This window comes from Azolla caroliniana, unplaced genomic scaffold, assembly GCF_043228905.1.
Source record: "Azolla caroliniana isolate FFs.n. ecotype wild unplaced genomic scaffold, voAzoCaro1.0.p SCAF_1, whole genome shotgun sequence".
In the NCBI taxonomy this organism is placed as follows: Eukaryota; Viridiplantae; Streptophyta; class Polypodiopsida; order Salviniales; family Salviniaceae; genus Azolla; species Azolla caroliniana.
In genome coordinates, this window is record NW_028230436.1 from 2,208,322 (window position 1) to 2,229,412 (window position 21,091).

The 21,091-nt window shown below is 39.2% G+C and overlaps 4 protein-coding genes and 1 long non-coding RNA gene across 6 annotated transcripts; 3 read left to right on the forward strand and 2 right to left on the reverse strand.

Annotated features, from left to right (window-relative positions):
- Window positions 1-935: 935 nt before the first annotated feature.
- LOC147868246 (putrescine-binding periplasmic protein-like protein) lies at window positions 936-5,100 on the forward strand. Of its 2 annotated transcripts, none has more exons than XM_087316947.1 (8): window positions 936-1,458; window positions 1,983-2,322; window positions 2,550-2,654; window positions 2,973-3,221; window positions 3,377-3,511; window positions 3,656-3,838; window positions 4,199-4,360; window positions 4,514-5,100. In XM_087316947.1, the coding sequence occupies exons 1-8, from the start codon at window positions 956-958 to the stop codon at window positions 4,910-4,912; spliced, it is 2,076 nt and encodes a 691-aa protein (XP_087173073.1). In that variant the 5' UTR covers window positions 936-955; the 3' UTR covers window positions 4,913-5,100. The 2 variants fall into 2 exon arrangements, with proteins under 2 accessions (XP_087173073.1, XP_087173080.1); XM_087316954.1 differs by having other exon boundaries at window positions 1,983-2,311; window positions 2,542-2,654.
- Window positions 5,101-6,122: 1,022 nt separating this feature from the next.
- On the reverse strand, window positions 6,123-8,701 carry LOC147868247 (early nodulin-like protein 15). Its single transcript, XM_087316967.1, has 4 exons — window positions 8,479-8,701; window positions 7,479-7,597; window positions 6,650-6,949; window positions 6,123-6,343 (listed from the first exon to the last, which is right to left on the reverse strand). Exons 1-4 carry the CDS (start codon window positions 8,699-8,701, stop codon window positions 6,257-6,259), a joined length of 729 nt encoding a protein of 242 aa, XP_087173093.1. The 3' UTR covers window positions 6,123-6,256.
- On the forward strand, window positions 8,595-9,029 carry LOC147868248 (uncharacterized). The gene is made up of 2 exons (XR_015529498.1): window positions 8,595-8,723; window positions 8,777-9,029. It is a non-coding gene; the product is annotated as an uncharacterized LOC147868248 (long non-coding RNA).
- A 3,220-nt stretch (window positions 9,030-12,249) lies between these two features.
- On the forward strand, window positions 12,250-15,915 carry LOC147868249 (putative pentatricopeptide repeat-containing protein At3g01580). Its single transcript, XM_087316986.1, has one exon. It carries the CDS (start codon window positions 12,339-12,341, stop codon window positions 14,952-14,954), a length of 2,616 nt encoding a protein of 871 aa, XP_087173112.1. The 5' UTR covers window positions 12,250-12,338; the 3' UTR covers window positions 14,955-15,915.
- A 476-nt stretch (window positions 15,916-16,391) lies between these two features.
- Window positions 16,392-19,378, reverse strand: LOC147868250 (uncharacterized). Its single transcript, XM_087317013.1, has one exon. The coding sequence runs from the start codon at window positions 19,341-19,343 to the stop codon at window positions 16,740-16,742; it is 2,604 nt and encodes an 867-aa protein (XP_087173139.1). The 5' UTR covers window positions 19,344-19,378; the 3' UTR covers window positions 16,392-16,739.
- Window positions 19,379-21,091: the final 1,713 nt, after the last annotated feature.

Below are 21,091 nucleotides of genomic sequence, written 5' to 3' on the forward strand. Positions count from 1 at the left end.
AATGTAGCCACACCCTCCACATATACAAAGAGAGTTGTGTATCACTCATTTTTTGTCTCGTAGGTCATATTTCTACCATTACCATGATGTTTAATGTATCATCATCAACGCCAACATCTTTTCTTTTCTTTTGTGTGTCTCTCTGTAGCTTGTAGTGGGGTTGTATCCTAATTGTAAGCTATCTTTGTACTTCTTTATGCATCAAGGTTCAATTTGACAACTTTACTACATATAGGATGGAGTGCTCCCATGCCTGATTGTTTAATCTCATGTAGACAACCTTACCCCACAAGGTATATGCATTTGGTCTCCTCCTTTTTGCCCTCTTTGCAAGAGCCAAATATGGGAAATTAAGAATGAAGACACATGAACGAGTTTCAGATTTTTTAGCATGGGCTCTAAATCTATAGTTGACCAAAAGCACATGGTTGCGTGTATAAATTGTGCCAATGGTAGGAAGCAAAAAGTGCATGTGTAGAAACCTTTGGCTCGTGTCTCATGCGTCCTCTCTATTGTTTCATTCTCACGCGTGAATGAGTTGGATGTGAAAATTTGTAAAACTGCATGAAACTTTGTTTTATATAGGACATGGAATCGATGGGAGAAGGTTTTCTAAATGCGAGTGATGGAAAGGTTAGTCAATAGGGAACACAAAACTACGGAATTACAAGAAGAAAACTGCAAACCATGGGAGGCGAAGAAACACAAAAGCGAGAACGTTTTGTGAACCTTGGTTTGATATAGAAGAGCTCTCGATCAATCAGGCCAAAACACACAATTTTATTAATGTAAGAATCAATGGGAGGTAAAATTGAAGAGATAGATACAAAGATGCTGTGGAGGGTTATATTTATAATTTCTAGAAACTCCAGAGAAAGAGGGGTAGAAACATAATTTATAGAAACGTTTCTCTTCTCTCCGAGATATACAGATACAGAGAGGAGAGGCTCTAGCTATGGCGACGAAACCTCTGTTTTTGCCCTCTTCAACACACGTATGTTTTCCTACACTGACACCATATCTGTATTCATTTAACCAGATTAAATTATCTCAAACTCTTCTTCTTCATCATCATCATTATCACCAGTGCAGACGAAACGGGAAGTTGAGAGGCCAGAGTAGAAACCCTAATCCTAGAAAGGCACTTCCATTTTCTTCTCGTGTTATCATAAATCCCCGAGATCCATTTTTTATTATCAATGGCTGGGAACAGAACATTGGAGAACTATGTCAACAAATTCGATATTTTCTATGTAATTCTAGCCATATTTCAGTTTTAAGCGGTAAAATTCGGCAGATTTTTTCGTTATTTCGAGCCATTGCAATTTCTCTGTCTTTATTATTTCTTCTCGGAGCTCGATCGACAGCATTAGCTTCTTCTCATCAGCACAAAACAACTAGTGTCCTGGTTTCTGCATCAGTTCCATCTCAGAAAGAGAATGTAATTAGGGTTTCCAGGTATGTTACCCAAATTCACATCTTTAATTCAATGATTTGCGTAGTTAATCACAAAGAAAATAATTGTATAATTAATGATGTCTTAACTTAATGAAAGAACACTTACCATAGATAATGGAAAATTAAGTTAATATCCAATCATTAACGTAAGTAATGGAATGAATAGTATCATTAATCAAGCGTATAGGAGTGTCATCTAATATCAAAGATTAGCATACTGAATCCACAGAAAGAGAGAGAGAAGCATGGCCAACGGTTAGCATAATTTTAATAAAGAATTATCTTAATCAGAAGGAAATCTGGAGTAATCATTAACATAATCAATGAAGAATCAACTTAATGAGATACTAATAATGATTGAAGGATTAACGATTGACAAGAGAGAAATGCTATGACAATAATTTGCATAATTAATGAAGAGTTGACCTAATGAAAAAAAAAGCTAGTCTAGTCAGTAGTATGATAAAGTGAAATAAATTCGGTAACAAGAAATAAACCCTTTCAAATGTGGTTCCTTCTCACAGCACGACCACTGCTGTTTCACACCTGAATGCCGATGGTGATCATGCTCTGAACGAATATCCTGCTGATGAGAACTTGGAATCTGGTGTAAGGAATGAATATTCTGGGGATAATGGACAATATGAACCAGAGTCTAGTGTTGGGAGTGATGTTACTGAGAAGGAAAATTTCCCTAATGAGCAACAGATATCAAGCAGTTATGAAGAGGGATCAACTCAGGAGATCAAGGAGGAACATAATGACAACGATGATAACATTGAGGAGTACGATGATTTTTACATCGAGGAGAATGTTAAGGATACTTCCATACAACAGATAGCCAAGGATCAAGGTGAGTTGAAAGTTTGATTTTCCTTTCTTTTTCTTGAGGTAAGGATGTGTAAGTGAACACACTTGTTGACAAGAAAGTCTTGAAGACAGTTTTTCCACAATGATATCTTTAACATTAAAACAAAATAAAAAATGACTTGTGAGTGTTCAACCTTATCGATGATCCTATTGTTGAAAGTAACTTTTGACCTGTGTTTGCTGAGTATCAATGTATTTTGGTGGTATTAATAGATGTTAAGGATATGGAGAAGGTTTTGGAGCGTTGGAGTTCAACACCATACAGGTTGACAGTTCCGTTGAGAGTCGTAAGCCTCAGAGGATCTGTACCTCCAACATGGATCCAGGTCCTCTATCAGATTAGTCTGCATCATATGTGCTTCAGTGTTTCCTTCTGAAAAAACAGTTATAGCCATAAAAAAACCCTGAAACATGTGTTTTTGTTTTTTTTCTCCAACTTTACTTCGTCCACCCCTCTAAAAGAGAAGAAGGAGATAACAAAAGTGACCTCATATAGCGCATATAATAGTTTGAAGGAGAAGTTGAGCTATAGATATTTGAATAAAATAAATCAGGGCATTTCAGAGTTTTTTTTCGCCTCTGAAGTTTCAATGCATAAATTCTCTAGATGGTTATGCTGAAAATGTGATCTCTTTGTAAGGCAGGATTTCAGGATTTCCCAGGGCAAAAGAGTTAGGGCAACGGTAGAAAACCAGGGTAATTTAGGTGACATTATGTCTGCCTTGTCAGCAAGCATGGAAAAGAAGCAAATAAAACCACAATCAATCATGGCAGCCGACATTGTTACAATTGGGGACTCATGGCTCCAAATTGCTATTTCTAAGGGTTTGATTGAGCCGATTGAAAATGCAGAGCAATATGATTGGTTCCAGCGATTAAGTTCAAAGTGGCAGGTAATTTAACTGTCATGTTAATTGGCTGCCATGTGGATAGATGGTTTATTATTTGAGCAGCTTTTGTTTGCCATTGTTTGCATTTAATAATATGCAATGCTATGACAATTACAGCCATTTTTTTAAAACTATGCGGGACCTTGGTTGGGGTTCAGGATTATTTACGAAGAGATCAGGAGGGTCGTATAGACAAACATGGCCGAATCTGGGGAGTCCCATATAGGTGGGGGAGCATGGTGGTGGCATTTAGAAAAGACAAGTTGTCACGAAATAACATACCTGGAATAGAGGTATTTACCACAATTGTCATATGATGTTTGAGTTGGGAAAATAAAGTAAGATAAACAATGGAGTTGGTTTATAGCCACCCACAATTTCACCTGTTGTCTAAGTTTAGATGGATGAATGTTTTCCGATACATATTCATTTATAAGGATTGGGAAGATCTGTGGAGACCTGAACTTACCGGGAGGATTGCCATGGTGGATTCACCAAGGGAGGTTGTTGGTGCTGTTCTGAAATCTCTCGGTGCATCATACAATGCCCGTGATTTCGACAATGAGGTTGATGGTGGAAGAGAGGCGGTAAAACAGCGATTTATTGCGTTTCGGAAACAGGTATATGGTGTTAGCATTTATGCATCATTGGCTTTTCTCTATGGATCTCAGTTCTAAGTGGGCATGGAACAATCCTTTTAAATTTATGAAACTTAAGCATTGGCTCTTCAATTCAATTCCATGAAGAAGTGGTTTTGATGAATCTGAAAATCACATAACATGTCTCAAGTAAAGCATAAAATTTCTAGGCCAGATTGGTAAATGCTTTATGTGCAAAATGTATATATAAACAAAAGTTTTCATGCATTGTGTTGGTCGTTCATAATTACAAACTTATTTGCTTATCTTCATCTACATGCATTATCTAGAATTAATACTTGATTTAGTTAATGACAAGGAAGTCTGTGGTCTTTTGAACAGGTGAGACTGTTTGATAATACACACTATCTCAAGGCATTGGCTTCTGATGATGTTTGGGTTGCTATTGGATGGTCTAGTGATGTCATCCCTGTGGCAAAAAGGATGTCAAACATGCGAGTGATTGCCCCAAAGTCGGGTACAAGCTTGTGGGCTGACCTATGGGTAGGTAACCAACCATTTTCAACATACAATTTGATAGAAAAGGTTGCAAGGTTTAACATGTGATTTAAACACAAGCTATAGGGTTTAACATATGATACAATCACGAGGTGAACATGTGATAGTAATCAACGTATCTCATACCTTTTCCTTCAGGCCATACCTGCTGCTAGGACCATTCCAACAGATAAGATAGGGTCTCGTGTTTATCGAGCATCCCCACTTGTGCAACAGTGGTTTGATTTTTGCTTACAACCGGCCCGAGCTGAGCCTTTTCGACAAGGAGTGTATGCAGGTGCTTCTCCTCTTTCTTATGTTAATGATAGGGAGCTGATGAAGGATGATCAAGATGATCGAATCATAGCGAGAGTTATCAATTCACGTGGTCCGAATTTTGATACGAATCTCATTGAAGGGGTTCCACCTAAAAGCTCCATGGAAAAAAGTGAATTTCTTGAGCCACTTTCAGATAAATCCATCCAGGATTATGAATGGCTTTTTGCACAAGTTAGAGAGCAAGAAAGTCATAAGAAAGGCTTTCTGAATTTGGTATAATGACTTATCATTTTCTTTGAATGCCTGAATTCTATATGAGATGGCCAAAAGGTAGTAGGGCCCAAAGTCGCTTCTCATCTATGTATCTGGTTGTGAAAGCTTCCAATCAGCATTTTTTGAAGTTTCCTAGTTATTATTATAGAGGATGAAAATGCTTACTTGAATGAAGTGGTTTTCTCTTGTTGAAAACATTTCATGTGGAATGAAAATAGTTTTGCATTTAAGTCCCAAAAAACATGTAAAAAGTAAATGGATTTATTATATCCAAAGAAATCGAAATGTTTAGTATTACTGCAAGAATAATGCTCATATTGATTGTCATTTATATTGTACACTGTACATATTGTCGTAATGAACCATGATAATTTATAAGGCAGATTAAGGTCACAAATTGTAGGATAAATTTGTGTGTACATTGAAATCTTTGGAGGGATTGTTTGTTTGTGATGATTTAGGTTACAAAGTATGGAATTAAGTTGTGTAAGAAACAGATACTCCAATAATGTTTATTTGTGAACCTAATAAGGTCTTTGAATGAGGCACCAGGTCACCACCCAAACTTTTGATGAGGATTGTAGGGGACCAACTTAGGTGGAATTCTAATTTGTTCATTGTTCATTCCTTGTAACTGATTTATACATTGTCTAGATCTTTGTTCATGGTTGAGATATTTTAGCAACTTCATTCACCATTTAGATATTTGCAAGCTGTTTCGATCTAGTTGTTTTTTTACTAAGTTTGTTACCCATTGATAATGTCTCAAAAATCCTAAAATTGAGCTCAGTCCATGCAGCTCCTATGTACAATTAGAAACTCTGCTACCAACACAATTTTGATACATAGAGAGTTGTCTCACAATCAAGAATATTGCAGTGGAAAACCTGTATCAAACAGGTACTTTGTACGAGGTCAGTTTATATTAGATTATTATCAACAAGTGACAAATATTTCATTTACAACCGTCTTATCTATTGAAAGCTTCCAAAATAAATTGCAAATAAACTCGAATAGCTCTTTAACTTGTATAAAACATTTAACGCATATACGTTATCAGCATTATCAGATAATGATATGAACAAATCATTTTTCAAGCATACCCTTAAAAGTTAATTTGAAGGATGTTCCTAAAAAAAGGGGTTTGTTCAGCTATCCAAATTGTAAATTATAATAGGAATATAATGAGTGAACAATCAAAACTGAGGTAAAGATATCAAAATAGCATTGACAAAATTTTCACATTCATTTTATAACCATAATTAAAATCAGAAGGAAATCCTTTGAAATTTCCCAAATTTAGATTTTTTCTACCAAAGTTTTTAAGTTACAAATGTGCATTACAGATACTTAAACCATGCTTAACAGCAATGATAGGATTGAAGCAGCAATTATGGATAATGGATTTGAAACTGAGGATACAGTTACTCCAATGTTCTGCATGCCCAGAGAATGGAAAGTTAGACTGAGATTCAATAATATCACATAATAAAGAAAAACAAAGACATCTGTAGGTTTCTTTTTAAATCTAGTTATAAAAATGTGTTCAGACATTTAGTTTGCTCAGGCAGTCTTTTACACTTAAGACTCATAATAGTGACCTGATGGTCATTTCCTAGTAAATATATATTGTGTGGTTTGATCGGTCACATTATCATTTACTAAAGAAAAGTGTGGATGTGTTTGTGCATGCAGATATGTGTACATGTAAGTGGCTATAGTCATATAACACAAGGAGTTTACCATGAGAGGAGGCATTGAAGGAGATGAAGAGGATGATGATGTGGGATCAATGGCTGCAATAACAGGGGCGATCACATCAGGCAAAGGTGAAGATGCCAACTGAAAGCCACTAGTCGATGATGATAATGTTGATGCTGATGTCGACGATGATGGTAAACTTATCGATGTTGATGATAATGCTGTTGACATTGTCGATCTTACCACTATTGAAAACTTTTGCCCACTTCCACAATGATTCCCCTCTGCCTCTACTTTCTTGTTGCAGCCGAAATAAAACACACCCTCTTTGGCTGCCTTCCACTATACACAAATTTACACATAGAAAACAGACATTAATTCATACCCTCCCTGGCTGCCTTCCACTATGAAAAACTCCTTTTAACCTCACACAAACAGCTTTGTGGATATATATAACCATGAGATTGTTGCATACAAACCCTAATGCGTGTCTGTAGAGGAAATATATGTCACAGTATAAAAACCTAATCCTAACTAAACACGCAAAGAGAGAGAGAGAGAGAGAGAGAGAGAGAGAGAGAGAGAGAGAGAGTTGAAGGGAGTACTAATGTGGCAATTTTCTTTATTGGAGTAAGTGGTAATTCTTTCCTCAGTCGAGTGTTCATCTTGCCTATTGGCAATTCAACATGTTCCACAACCCATGTAGTGTAGTTAATGGGTGACCATACTCCATTGTCACACCCATTGTAAGTAATGTTTTTTACATACATTTATTAATATAATTGTGTGTTTTCACCAAGAGAGAGAGAGAGAGAGAGAGAGAGAGAGAGAGAGAGAGAGAGATGAATAGATTTGTTTTAACTTCAATTACCACATAGCCACCCAAATCTCCAGAATCCAAGACCTTTGCATGGGAGAAATCACAGCTCTGATAGGCATTTCTGTCGGGCAGTAAGTTCACATTGTGAAGGCCTCTTGAATACTTGAAGACTGTTCAGAGTACTCCATTCACAATTAGAATAAGGGAGCGGCTCAAAATATTGGCACAATTCAAAAAATATAATCTATTATATTCACAATTAAGAAGACTTGGTGATAATAGAGTTTACATTAATAGGTTAATAAATAGAATAGATTCAAATCCTGTTCTAATTATGAATAAAACAGATTAAAAAACTGGTCATAATACAGTTTACATGAATAGATATAAAGACTGGTCATAATTTAGTTTGTATGAATAGGTTACATTACACAATTATATGAACTGATGAAAGTAAAGGGATAACCATATAGTTGTATTTGTAGATCCTTAAACTGAGTAGATTACATACAACAAACTTACAGAATGGATTCAAAAAAATATTGATCATAAAACAGTTTACATTACTATATTACTAACAATATCTGACCAGAATAGACGCAAAAGCTGAATAGAGTAATGAAAAAATAACACTCGAAATGCTGAAATAAATAGACTCCAAAAACTGAATAGAATGACAACACAACAGTCAAATGAATAGATCAAATGCTGATGTTAACATATCCAAAAAATTGAATAGATCAATGGCAGCATAATAGCAGCATGAATAGATCATATAATGACGCGAATAGATTCAAAACACTTAATAGATTAATGGAAACATAACAGTTACAAGAGCGGGTCATATATTAATGACAATACAATAGGTACATGAATAGGTCATATGCTGACATGGATAGATTAATGACAACAAATAGTTACATGAATAGGCCAAATATACTGACATGAATAGATTAATGACAACATAGTAGTTACGTGAATGGATTTAGTAAGAATGAATAGGATATTACATAGAGATAGATTATATTGAGAGAAAAATATAATGTCTTACCTAGTTGATCTCCAACCCTAACATGTTGTGATGAAGCCCATTGAATATAATCCGGAACTTGGAAGCTTTTTATATCGTAGTTAGTCCATCCCATCTGATTCCCAACGATAATCGTTCTGGATTCCACGACCATAATAAAAGATACTAAAACCAGCAATAGAGTAAATAAACCTCTGTGTCTTCTTCCTCTTTCTATCAGAGGTTGTCTGAAAGCAAAAGCCATAGCCTTCCTCACAAGAAGATTTGTTTTTGAGTAGAACAATATGAAGCTTCTTAAGAAAACCTCGCTAAAGTGCAGTCTACTGAGACACCTTAATGCCAATGTTTTTGAGAAGCCTTAATTAATGTGTACCCTGATACGGATCATTTTGAGAAACCACTTTATAGAACCTTAATAATGAGGTACCCTAACAAATGTGGAAGCTTGCTGAGACGCCCTAACAAATGCGAAGCTTTCTACGAAACCCTAAAACAAAATGCGAAGTTTTGGGAGAATCCCCAATTCGAACATTCTAGAGAAAACAAAAGCCCTAATAAGGTGTTTTCTGTGAGGGCCTAAATATTCGACGAATTCTTTTAGAAGAAGAAAGAATGAATGAAAGAAAGGACCCTAATCTGAAGCTCTCTGAGAAGCCCTAAAACCCCAAAAAGCGAGAGAGAGCAATGGTGGTGGTGGGGGGGGGGGGGGGGGGGGGGGAGTGGAGGGGCGACAGAGCGACAGAGTTAAAGAACAGAGCTTTTTTATTGATATTTGTTTTTTTGTTCTGTTTTTGTCAGTTCAAACTTGGCGCTATTTTGTTTGTTTTTATGCAAGAAGAGAATTTGATTGAAGTTAAGACCGAGAAATGTTTTTAAATAGCCGGTCGGTGGTCGTGGTGGGTGGACAAAGTATGGCAGAAGAACATGTCCACGCACAGGATGGGCTCTACGCCCAGACCAGCCGCTCCATCCCAATCTCTCCCACACCTTTTCACTCCATGGACGGAGTTTGTGATCGATCGATCAAGTCTGTGTATGTCTGTGTATGTGCCTATGTGATGTGTGTATCTGCACCGTGGCCTCCTAGAGAATCGGGCAGTTGCAAGGACTGCATCGATATTGCCTACTCGGGAAAAAACGGAGCCTTGTATTGTCGCAAAGCATATTTATTGCCCTTCGTTCGAGAGACGAGTCGTTTGATCTTCATTCGGTACGAGGCCCCCACACCCCATCGACCATAACGGACGAACCTACCATTACACATGTAAAAGGATAACCATTGAAGAACCCGACAACTTACAAGCTACATTACCATTGGGTACAAAAAGTGTCAAAGTATGTACACTATTAGTTCGTACCACTTTTAGACCCTAGAAAACAAAAATAATGTCTTGCGAAGAAAGAACATTAATGAGTGTTTTTAGGAAGCCAACAAAAACGCATCTTACTATAGTTAATTGAAAATCCTATGACATCCTACTAGTTAGCATATAGAGTTTATAGCTATGCTTGTTTAAAAACAACTTCTCTTTTTTGTCTTAGTCCCCCCATGTCCCCTTTATTGATCCTTGGGACAAACAATCCATATGGATGCATTGTGCTTCTTTCATTTTTACTTGGGAATACAATGTTCCAATTTAAAATGTTAACATCAAATTGTTGTTGTGTCGTTGCTTGGTTTGTCATTCTCGAGTTTACGATAATCAGATGATTCGATGTTGATCTTCTTTGTAATGTCATTCCCCCATTGTTGAATGTGTCGATGCCGCCAACTCGATTTATCTCTTCTTCGAGCGATTGTGTGGCTCTATTTGTTTCTTTACAAATATGTCGTTTTGTGATGCAAAAAAAAAGTTGTCATTTGTTGGAGATGAATTATACAATGTGTCACTTTGATATTCTCGATCATCTCTTCTTTGTAATATCCTCTTTATCAATTTTGCTCTCTCTACATAGATCTAAATTGAAGTTTATAATATATATACCATTGTTGTTGACTTACCTACATCTCTTTTGTCTCGTAACCTGTCATAATGTTTTTTTCTGCCTTTACTTGTTTCCACTTGGTTGGAGGGATGAGAGAGTAATTAAATATAATATCTTGATGGCGTAATGCATTCTTTCACACTACATGGTGTACTTTCAAATTTTATAACCCTTCATACACACACATTTCTTACACACCTATATGCCTCGAACAACCTCCATTCTACATTATTTTATGTGCTTTGTATCATTAGATGCAGCCTACCTTAGCCCCCAACATTATTCCAAATGTACAAGATAGAACTCTCACCAACTTGTATTAAAAACCCTTCCACCTTATCCGAACGAAAACAAATCACGAGTATTGAGTTTGCTTCACATAGGCTAAATGTTGTGTCTATATGTGAGGGGCATGTTGATCCATGACATATATGCAATGAGTTCCCATTGACATGTTGATAGTTATTGTTCACATTGACATGCTAATAATTATACGTAAGAAATATTATACCAATTGATACTTTACCAATGAATTGACATCCTTACAATGTCGATGGTGATCGTGTTCAAATACCCTTTTCCTATGGTGGTTATTGAGAATGAACGATTCAAAAACAACAAAAAAAATTATCAACAATGTAGGAGACCATTAAGTATTTTCATATAACAAGCTTTGAAGGCGCAAAGGGTAAGAAGAAGCATAAAGTGGATGGTGGTAGCCTATTCACTTACTCCAAATGAAAGACAAACATAGGGTAATCAAAACAGGAAGTTGTTTCATGAGAACCCGAGAGAGAGTTAGAAAAATGTCCAAGCAGTGAGCAATAATATATACTGAATATGTATAGTTGCAAATAAATAAATGTACCAATTATTTATACAATGTCGACTATGTGTGCTAAGCATTTCTCTAATTTCATGTCATCGTCTTTCTAAAGTTTTTGATATTCCTTAATCTTGAATTAAAGATTCAATGTTGGATATTTTCTCACGATACTTCTTGGTTAAGAAAGACGAGATATAATTAGTGCCATTGAACTTATTCATGTAAAAATCGTAATCAATTCTACGAAAGACTGAAATTGATCGAATCATGAGTTAATAGAAGACCATTTATGAAGTTCTAAACTTTAAAGCATAATTATAGAGATTGAATCATGGTTTTAATAGTTCCTACAAGACTAATAATAAGATAACCATGAAATTAAAATATAAAACCTATTTATTAGGCATAAAACTAAGTTGGCACTAGTTAGCCAGTGGTCAATTAACAACTATGTTGTTGTGTGCATAGTACGTAAAATTCGTGTTCCCTTTTGGAAAAAAAAAACGTGTTCGTCTAGCATAACATCCGTTTCCATACGGTGGAAAACGAATGCGAATGTTATTCAAACATTCTTGTTTTTTTTTCCCCCATTTTTTTTTTTTTGTTTTTTCCATTTTTTAGGCTTACTTATCTCATAAAAAATCGTTAATCCAAAAGTATGGTATTTATCATTCTTTGAGGGTGTTTTTCTTACATGAAACATTTGCGAATGAGAAAATACACGTATGGTGCGTATGGTTCATACTATGGAACTTGTGTGTGAAAAGAGTAATGGACCAAGGGGGCAGTTTGGGAAATAAAGGAAAAGGAAGGGGCATTTGGGGGGGGAAATAAAGAAAAGTTCAGGGGTATTGCCACAATTTTATTTACCCACTACATACATACATATAATGATATATGTATGTACATATGTATCTCCGTCTTCATGGATATATCCACAGAGATGCTCTGTTTCCATCATGAATTTATCAGAGAAAACAGCCTAGGACCCACCTGGGATGATGAGGTTCCCTTGATCTTTCCTAGAAGTGAAATGAAGACCGAACGAAGGAACTGACTGTAGCGATAAATGATCTCCACATCCGTCCTCCTCATCTTGCCCTCAGGAACACACGAGTCGGATCAATGCAAGAAGCTTCACAACCCAAGAACTCCTCTCAATGGTATCCATCGAGCTTCTTCTTTGTTGCACACTCAAACTCAGCAGCAGCAACACCAAAAGATCAATGAAAGAAAGGCCTATTCTGCAATTGAGAATAATCCTGCGTCTGAAAGGAATGTTGACCTTATCCTTCAATCTCTATGCAAACAAGGTCATTTGGACAAAGCTTTACATATACTACGTGGAGATACGTCCACACGTCTCACGACGTCTACCTATCTTTCCATCCTTAAGGAATGCATCAAGAGGAAATCGTCTTCAGGGGCGAAGTGTGTATATGACCACATCACTTTGTATCAAATCGATCTAAATCAGAATGCCATTCTTGGGGATTATCTTGTTATGGCTCTTGCTCGATGTCGAGACTTAGAAGAAGCTCGACTCTTAGCTGAATCTTTGCCGAAGCTCACCATATACTCTTGGACTGCCCTCATCTCAGCTTATGCTGAAGTTGGTCGAGGTGATGATTCCCTCTATTTTTATCGATGTATGCTCGATGATGGTATACACCCTGATAAATATACATTCGTGGGTCTTTTCCGTGCTTCTGGTAGCATAAGAGATCTTTCACAAGGTAAGAGATTGCATTCTGAGGCTCGGATAAAAGGCTATGCTGATGATGTATTTGTTTGTAATAGCATCATTAGTATGTATGGTAAGTGTGGAGACATTAAAGAAGCCGAAGAAGTGTTCTGTATGATGATTAAACGTGATGTGGTCTCATGGAATGCTATGTTGTCGGCGTATGTCGAAATGGAGCAAGGAGAGAGAGCATTGCAACTACTGAGACAAATGTATAAGGAAGGGTGGGATGCAAATGAACATACATGTGTGATCGCTCTTCAGGCGTGTTGTATCTATGCTGATAATGAGGAGGGTTTTCTCATCGATGGTAACTTTATTAAACCGGTTTCTCTAAGCATCGGGGAGGGTTTACATGCGGATGCGGAGAAGAAGGGGTTCACATGTGATGTATATGTGGGCACAGCCCTATCAAGCATGTATGCTAAGTGTGGGATGCTTAGGCAAACTGAGCGTATGTTTAGTGGTTTATCACAACGGAATTTGGTGTCTTGGAATGCTATGCTCTCGGCATATGTAGAAAGGGGTAATGGAGCAAAGGCACTTCGGCTATACCGACATATGCTAGATGAAGGAGTAACTCCTGACAATCTTACTAGTGTAATTTCCCTCCAAGCATGTGGACTTCTAGTACAAGAGAAAGGAGACATACTTAGTGATGATTCGAAGCTCATTGCACTTGACATTGGTCGAGCTTTACATGTGGATGTGTTGTGTAGTAACAACTTCACATTGGATGTGTTTATAGGTACCACCCTCTTGGATATGTATAGCAAGTGTGGAGCGATTGAGGATGCTGAAGATGTATTTTGTAATTTGCTTGAACGAACTGCCATATCGTGGGTGGCAATGCTGTCCGCATACGTAGAGCAAGGTCAGGCAGATAAGGCATTGCAATTGTATTGCCTAATGCAAGAAGAAGGAAAAGAAGAAGAAGATCTTCATATATTCAATCAACAAACCTTTGTCATTGCCTTCCAAGCATGTGGCATAGTTGCGCAAGAGGATAAAGGTAGAGATGCAAGCATATCGATCGAGATCGGGATGGCTCTGCATGCTGATGCATGTGAACATGGGTATGCATCAGATGTGGTTGTTGGGACAGCCATCCTGAAAATGTATTGCAATTGTGATAGTATTGCAGATGCGGAGATTATGTTCAATATGATGAATGAACGAGACTTAGTAACATGGACTATAATGCTCTCAGCATATGTGGAACAAGGGCAGGGTGAAAAGGCTCTTCACCTCTTTAATGAGATGCAACAAGAGAATGTGACCATTGATGAAGTGACCATTACATGTCTTTTGCAAGTGGGAGGTCAACTTGGGAGCTTAGAGCTGTGTAGGGAGCTTCATTTTGCTATTGTTGCCGCAGGATGTGATAATATTTCATCAGTCATTGCCACACTTATTCATGCATATGGGAGTTGTGCTAGTATGAAAGATGGGTGGGCAACTCTTGATGAGCTTCCAGCACAGGAAATGGTGCCTTGGACGTCTTGCATTTCAGGGTATACAATTGAAGGGAACATCAAGAAGGCATTTTTAAAGCTTGAATGCTCGCGGCTTTCTGGCCTCCTACCTGATGGCATCACATTTTGTTCCTTGCTCTCGGCCTGTGATCATTCTGGATACGTTACAAGAGCTCTTGAATGTTTTAAGTCTATGAGTAGGGATTATGGCATAACGCCAAGTATACAACATTATGAGATTATGATAGACCTTTTTGCACGAGCAGGGAACTTTGTGATGGTTGAGAATATGTTGGGCGAGATGCCAATGGAAGCAACATCATCCATGTGGATGTCATTGCTGGGTGCATGCTTTCAACACAACAATTCACAACTAGCAAAAGAGGCATTTGATGTTGCGCTTAGTTTACACCCTAAAGAGGCTAGTCCATACATTTTCATGGCAAATGCCTATGCTGGTCTTTAGCTCCAAGAGATATGGAAATAGGTTAAGAACATTATTAAACCCCATTCATCAATCTTTGTGACTACAGCCGGATCTTCCCACCACACTGGAATTGTAATATGTATATAAACTGAAAGGCTTCCATATTGGTGATGGTTGAGGTTTAGAGGATTGTCACATACACGTGGAAGTCACAACAAGCTATAGAGGGTCTGCCTTCACGTGGATATGAGGGAAGATTCTGCACTCAGATGGGGTGACCCAACTTTACAAATCCCGGCTTGTGTCCAGCCATTGGCGAATGTTGTTCACCAATGCCATACTATACATACATCCATTCATATTACATATACACATACATGTTGGTATGCAGATGCATATACGCATACACGTTGTGTCTTGAATTCGTAAGGGGTGCATATCGTACGTCCAACCTTTCAACATATGTACTCACTTATTGCTGAGTTAAAGGTATCTCTTGAATTGATATATAACTTTATTGTTTGTGATCATATGCAGAGGTCTCCATCAGAGTATGTATACGACGCAACTACATTCTTGTGGCCTTTATGCGTAAACGTCATCATCATCTCTTTGAACTTCTTGGAGCTCAAAATCTGCACCTCTTGACCACATTTCCACCCTTGTATATGAAGCCTGGTCATTATTAAAAACCCATTCTTGTTGGCATTTCACAAACCTTATAATGGATGGTCTAGACCAGATGAGGGAAAAAAGGCTTATAGCTTTTATAATCATGATTTGAATGGTAAGGTAATGGCTCGATATACTGTAGTGGATTGAAGATTTGGTATGTCCATGCTATTAGAGTGATGTTTCTCCATCCTCAACCCCCTAAAAGGGAAAATGCTCAAAAGAGTAGTCTAATTGGTCACCAGCTTAGCTCGGGTCAGAAATGTTTCGTCTTGTAACATCCTGTTATGAATAGTGTACTTAGAACCTCAAATGTGTGTGCCACGACAGGAAACATAGGCACATACACATCAGATATGTTTACTTGACTTGAAACCACCCATATATGTGTCACCTCATTGAACATAGAATAGCCCACACAATTCATTTAATTATAGGTGGGAAATGAAGGTAAATAAACTAACAATTGTGCATGGACTTACAACTAAAATGCAAGTGTTGTATTTCTACAAGTGTATACTTGTTGCTCCAAGTTAGTACAAACATAAATTTGTTGGTTGAACTTAGATGTTATGTTGGACTATTATTTGTAGTGAAGGTTTCTACATCAAATGGAAGGGGAAGTCACAAACAAAGGTTGGTGATTTGTATTGGCTGGTAGCTTGGTTGCCAAACTATAATAACAAGCTATGGATACTTTTTCTACATGCACATTGCAAACCACTTTTTATGGTGTTAAAAAACCAACATAACTTTCGTTATTCCAATATTCAATATAAGAACTCTATCTTCACATATGGCTTGGAGAGCATCTCAATGATTTTGAAGCTTCTCTAGTGTGTCAAAATGAGCAGAACATTAGCTTAGAACAAAATATTGATATCATCACTCTTGTTTGGTTATTTGCAACACCTTCTTTGATAATTTTGAGAGCTTGCAAAGACCAAACAAAGTGGGAAATGGTGGACATCCTCGTGGGATTTTGGCAAAACTTAATGTTTTGAACTAATCACTCAGTCCCTACAAATCCTACTCCATGAAGAATGCAAGAAAGAGGGAAAACAATGGCAAATTTAGGACGTGACACAATCATATAGATCAAAGCCTAGAAATAAAACAAATGGTGTATTAGGTGCCACAAAGAAATTCATTTTAACGAGCCGACACAATGGAGACTTGCCACAAGTCGATGAAGCGCGTTGTGCCCATAGACGATCTCGACTGGTTAGTGTTGTGCGTTGTTGTGGTCGTAAACGTTCCAAAGCTCGATGTGAAATGTTGATACGTATGTTGATGATCGTGGGCATCATCACCATCGGCCTCGAAGAAGTGTGAGGAGCCAGCGAAATAGTCACAGACGGGGGGGTCGGGTACGGAGGTGAGGTCGGTGAGCATTTCTAAGACCTTGGCCATGGGGGGCCGGAGGTCGAGGTCTTCCTGGAGGCACCAGAGGGCGAGCTTAGCGAGGGAGCGGGCGTGGGCAGGGTCAATGGAGGCGGACGAGGTGCGGACGCGAGGGTCGAGGAGCTCGAGGAGGTCGCGTGTGGGGTCAGCGAGGATGTCGAAGGCGAGGCCGGGCAAGAATGGGAGGTTGCGGGCGAGGGAGCGGCGACCGGCTAGGAGCTCGAGGAGGACCACCCCGAAGCTGTAGACGTCGGAAGCGGGGGTGATGGAGTCGGGCTGGGTCCATTCGGGGGCCAGGTACCCAAACGTCCCGCGGACGTCCCCGAGGCTGCCGGACAGCCCAAGGCTCGTGTCGGGACCCCCTGTCTTTGGCTTCTTCGGCCTCGGCCGGAGGAGGCCGGACAGGTGCCACACCTTGTTGTCCCCGGACAAGAGTGAGCCCTGACTCCTTGACGGCGCCGTCAGCGCGCCGTCATCGTCTCCTGCGTCTGCGTCTGCGTCTGCGTCTGTGTCGTCGTGGTGCCCGCCATCGCCATCGCCATCGCCATGGTGAGCTGCTGCTGCTGCAGCCAGAAGCTTCGCGAGGCCGAAATCTGAGACCTTCGCCTCCCATTCCTCGTCGAGCAGGATGTTCTCCGGCTTCACATCGCAGTGAATCACCCTGCTCCTCTCGTCCCCTTCGTGGAGGAACGCCAGAGCCCGCGCTGTGTCCATCGCGATGGCGTGCCTCCTCTCCCAGCTCAGAACCACCTGGCCATGGCCTCCCGCCTTTCCTTCTCCTCCCTCCTTTCCTTCACTGCTGAAGAGAGCCTTGTTTAGAGACCCGTTCGCCATGAGCTCATAGACGAGTATTCTGTGCTCATCCTCCGCGCAGAAGCCGCAGAGCGGAACCAGGTTTCGGTGTCTTCTCTCTCCGATCGACCTCACTTCTGCGTAGAATCCTTTCCTGCAGGCCATGCTTGAGGTATCCATGAAAACTTTCACTGCGATCTTGCTTCCCGTGTCAGGAAACTTTCCTTCATACACAGCGCCATAGCCACCTTCTCCGAGCTTCTTCTCAAATCCATTCGTTGCTTTCATTATCTCTGCGTATGTGAACCTCGGTGGGAGACCTGAGCCAAGAGTCTCTAGAAGAACTTCGTCTGCATGGTTCAGCCTCTTCTGTTTCTTCTTCTTCTTCTCCAGCAATGTCTTCAGCTTCAGCTTCATCAGCATCATGACGTTGATCATCTGCTTTTTCATCTTCATCTTCGAGTACTGGTTTTCTTCATCTGTTGATTTTCTTCCTCTCCATATTACGAAGAGGAACAAGAGAATTACAACCACAAGCACAAAGGAAGCTACAGGAATTGCGATCTTGATAGCCAGATCTCTCTTCTGGTTTCTATGGATCTCATCTTCTGCATCTTGCCCATCTGTTGCCAATTGACTCTCAGCAGGTGGAACAACTGCAATTTCTTGAAATTTCCTTCTTTTTGCGGAAGGATCGTGGTGCAAAAATATGACTTCAGAGTTCCTTCTCCCCCGTCTTATTGCAGAAGGATTAACCTGGGATCTGTCTTGAAGGTCCTTTCTGATTCTTCTTCTCGAAAAAGAAGAAGACAAAGAAAAAGAAAAATCAAGTTGCAAACTTCTGCCTTGAGTTAGTTTTTCTCTTGCAGAAGAAAGATCCGCAAATTCCCCATTGTTTCTATGGATTTCTCTGTTGTCATGGGCAATAATAACCGACGGATTTGCAGGTAATAAAGGGAGAGTTACTATTTCTTGAACTTTTCTCCTTCTTCTCTTTCGTGCAGAAGGACCAAGGTAAGATGATCTTTCTTCAAAAAACTTCCTTGCAGAAGGTTGAAGCATGTGTTTTCCTTCAACCATCGCTTCTTCTACAAATGTCCTTCTAAGTTGCCTTCCCGCAGAGAGGACATTAAGTTGCAACAATCCGTCATCAAATTTCCTCCTCCTTCGGCCAAAAGGATAAAGTCTGACTCTGTGGGGATGGAAGCTCCGCTGAAACGTGCAATTCTCTCTACCTATCCTGATCAAATCGCCTTTATGGACAGTTGAATCATTGAATTGATTGGCAATTGAATTATCAGATTCCTTGGCAATTGAATCATCAGACTGATGACCGATTGAGTTATCAGATTCTGTTGCAATTGATGCATCAGGTTGATTAGCAAAAAGATCGAATTTATTAGCATCCAAAACATCAGATTGATTGGCTAAGTCAGTACTGCTAATCACCATCGCAACTGAGAAAGCACGAGGATATGATCCGCCGAACAACAACAAGGTCAGAAAATAATGACAGATTAACTGAAAATAACGGCACCGTGGTGTTGCTCCACAGCCCATTTTTTTTGCATGTAAAAACCTTAGGAGATGTATGGATATAGATCACTCAGATGAAACCTTCGATAAAAACCCTATCCCTTCTACACACCTCTCGTATTAATGAATGGCTTGTCGATGAACTAACGATTTGTTATGAGAAACCTTTAAAACTTTAAGAAAAAACCAGAAGTCTTTGCTCCACATGTGATCCTTGAAACAATTACTTTCTCCGACTAGCATATAATCTTAGAAAAACCTTTTTATATGTGGAAAAACCTTGGAGATGTCTTTTATGTATGGTGTGTTTCTTCTTAACACGCTTGTTCTTTGATAATCACCTCTTGTTCAATGAACCTCATTTTCTCTTGACTATAGGTATTGCTTTCCAAACCGTATGATCGGTCCTCGGACATTGGGTCCATCCCTTCCGCCCGTGCATACATAGACATGTATTCATAGTGTCTCCTCGTGGGTCCATCCCTCTATGCAGACATAAACATGCATTCATAGTGTCTCTTCATGGGGTCCATCCGTCTGTGCATACATCGACATGCATTCATATTGTCTCTCTGTGGGTGTTATGGGTACAACTATATACTATCCCGTGGTAAGATTGTGCCGTAGTATTCTATAAACGTGGATAAAGTGTGACGTTAAACGAGAGTGTAAAGAAGGGAATGATTGCTTTTAATCCTTGGTTGAGACTCTATCCTCGTGGTGATCAACCCTTGAAGCAAGCGCGCCAATATCAGGTACGACTCGATTCAAGAGTTGATCACCACGAGGACAAAGTCCTGACGTAGTTGATAATGTGTCAAATGAGGGTAGCTAAGCCTCATATTTGTAGCCAGACCTAAGGCCCCCATGCAAGTTCACGCTTGGCCTTAATGGGTTGTCTCAATCCCAAGGATTAAAAGCAATCCTTCCCTTCTTTACACTCTCGTTTAACCCTCACACTTTATCCACGTGTAAAGAATACTACGGTACAATCTTATCACGGGATATTATATGGTCATGCCCATAACAGTGGGTCCATCCGTCCGTGCATACATAGACATGCATTCATAGTGTCTCTCCATGCATGCATACATTAGGATGTCAAGCATTTACTAACAATTATGCTTCCCACCATTGTTTACCGCATGGGCCAACTCCACATAACTCTCCTAGTTCGGACACACATTCATATCAATGAGTTTGTTTTGACACATACCATTGTAAGAACATGCACACTTTGTTTCCTCCTCTCATATTTTTAAGATATAATCTTCTTATGCATCCCTTTGGGTCTCGTAACACAAAATATCATCTCTCCTTGGATCTCATAGGTCTTATCCCTTTGCGAGTATGAAGAGGATATATAGTTTCTATCTATCTTTAAAGAGTGTGTACATGTCTTATAAGGAATGTGGTCTCCAATTTTGATTTTGTTTCTTTTTAGAAGGCATCATGGTGTTAGCCTATGTTAAGTGCGAGCAAACATATCACCTTTGACTTTAACACTGAGATATATTAATCATAGGTGGAAAACCTCAAAGTGAGACACAAACCCTAAAACAATTGTATCCAAGACGTGCAAAGTTAGAAATATTGAAAAAATAGGGCTTAAAATGCCCAACAGTGTCATGGACGATGCTCCAACATATGGTTTACGCCCAATCATTCTGGATAATTCTTGCATCCCTAGTCTTGATGCAATTGTTGGCACATTCTCTCTCTCTCTCTCTCTCTCTCTCTCTCTCTCTCTCTCTAGGCATACCATTCTAATG

Coding starts and splice junctions, on each gene's coding strand:
- LOC147868247 (XM_087316967.1), bottom strand. CDS start 8,701: ATGGCTTTTGCTTTCAGACAACCTCTGATAGAAAGAGGAAGAAGACAC. Junction 7,598..8,478: donor TAGGGTTGGAGATCAACTAG/GTAAGACATTAT, acceptor TACTCTGAACAG/TCTTCAAGTATTCAAGAGGC. Junction 6,344..6,649: donor CTTCAATGCCTCCTCTCATG/GTAAACTCCTTG, acceptor CTGGGCATGCAG/AACATTGGAGTAACTGTATC.
- LOC147868246 (XM_087316947.1), top strand. CDS start 956: ATGGCGACGAAACCTCTGTTTTTGCCCTCTTCAACACACGTATGTTTT. Junction 2,655..2,972: donor TACCTCCAACATGGATCCAG/GTCCTCTATCAG, acceptor TTTGTAAGGCAG/GATTTCAGGATTTCCCAGGG. Junction 3,839..4,198: donor TTATTGCGTTTCGGAAACAG/GTATATGGTGTT, acceptor TCTTTTGAACAG/GTGAGACTGTTTGATAATAC.
- LOC147868249 (XM_087316986.1), top strand. CDS start 12,339: ATGATCTCCACATCCGTCCTCCTCATCTTGCCCTCAGGAACACACGAG.
- LOC147868250 (XM_087317013.1), bottom strand. CDS start 19,343: ATGGGCTGTGGAGCAACACCACGGTGCCGTTATTTTCAGTTAATCTGT.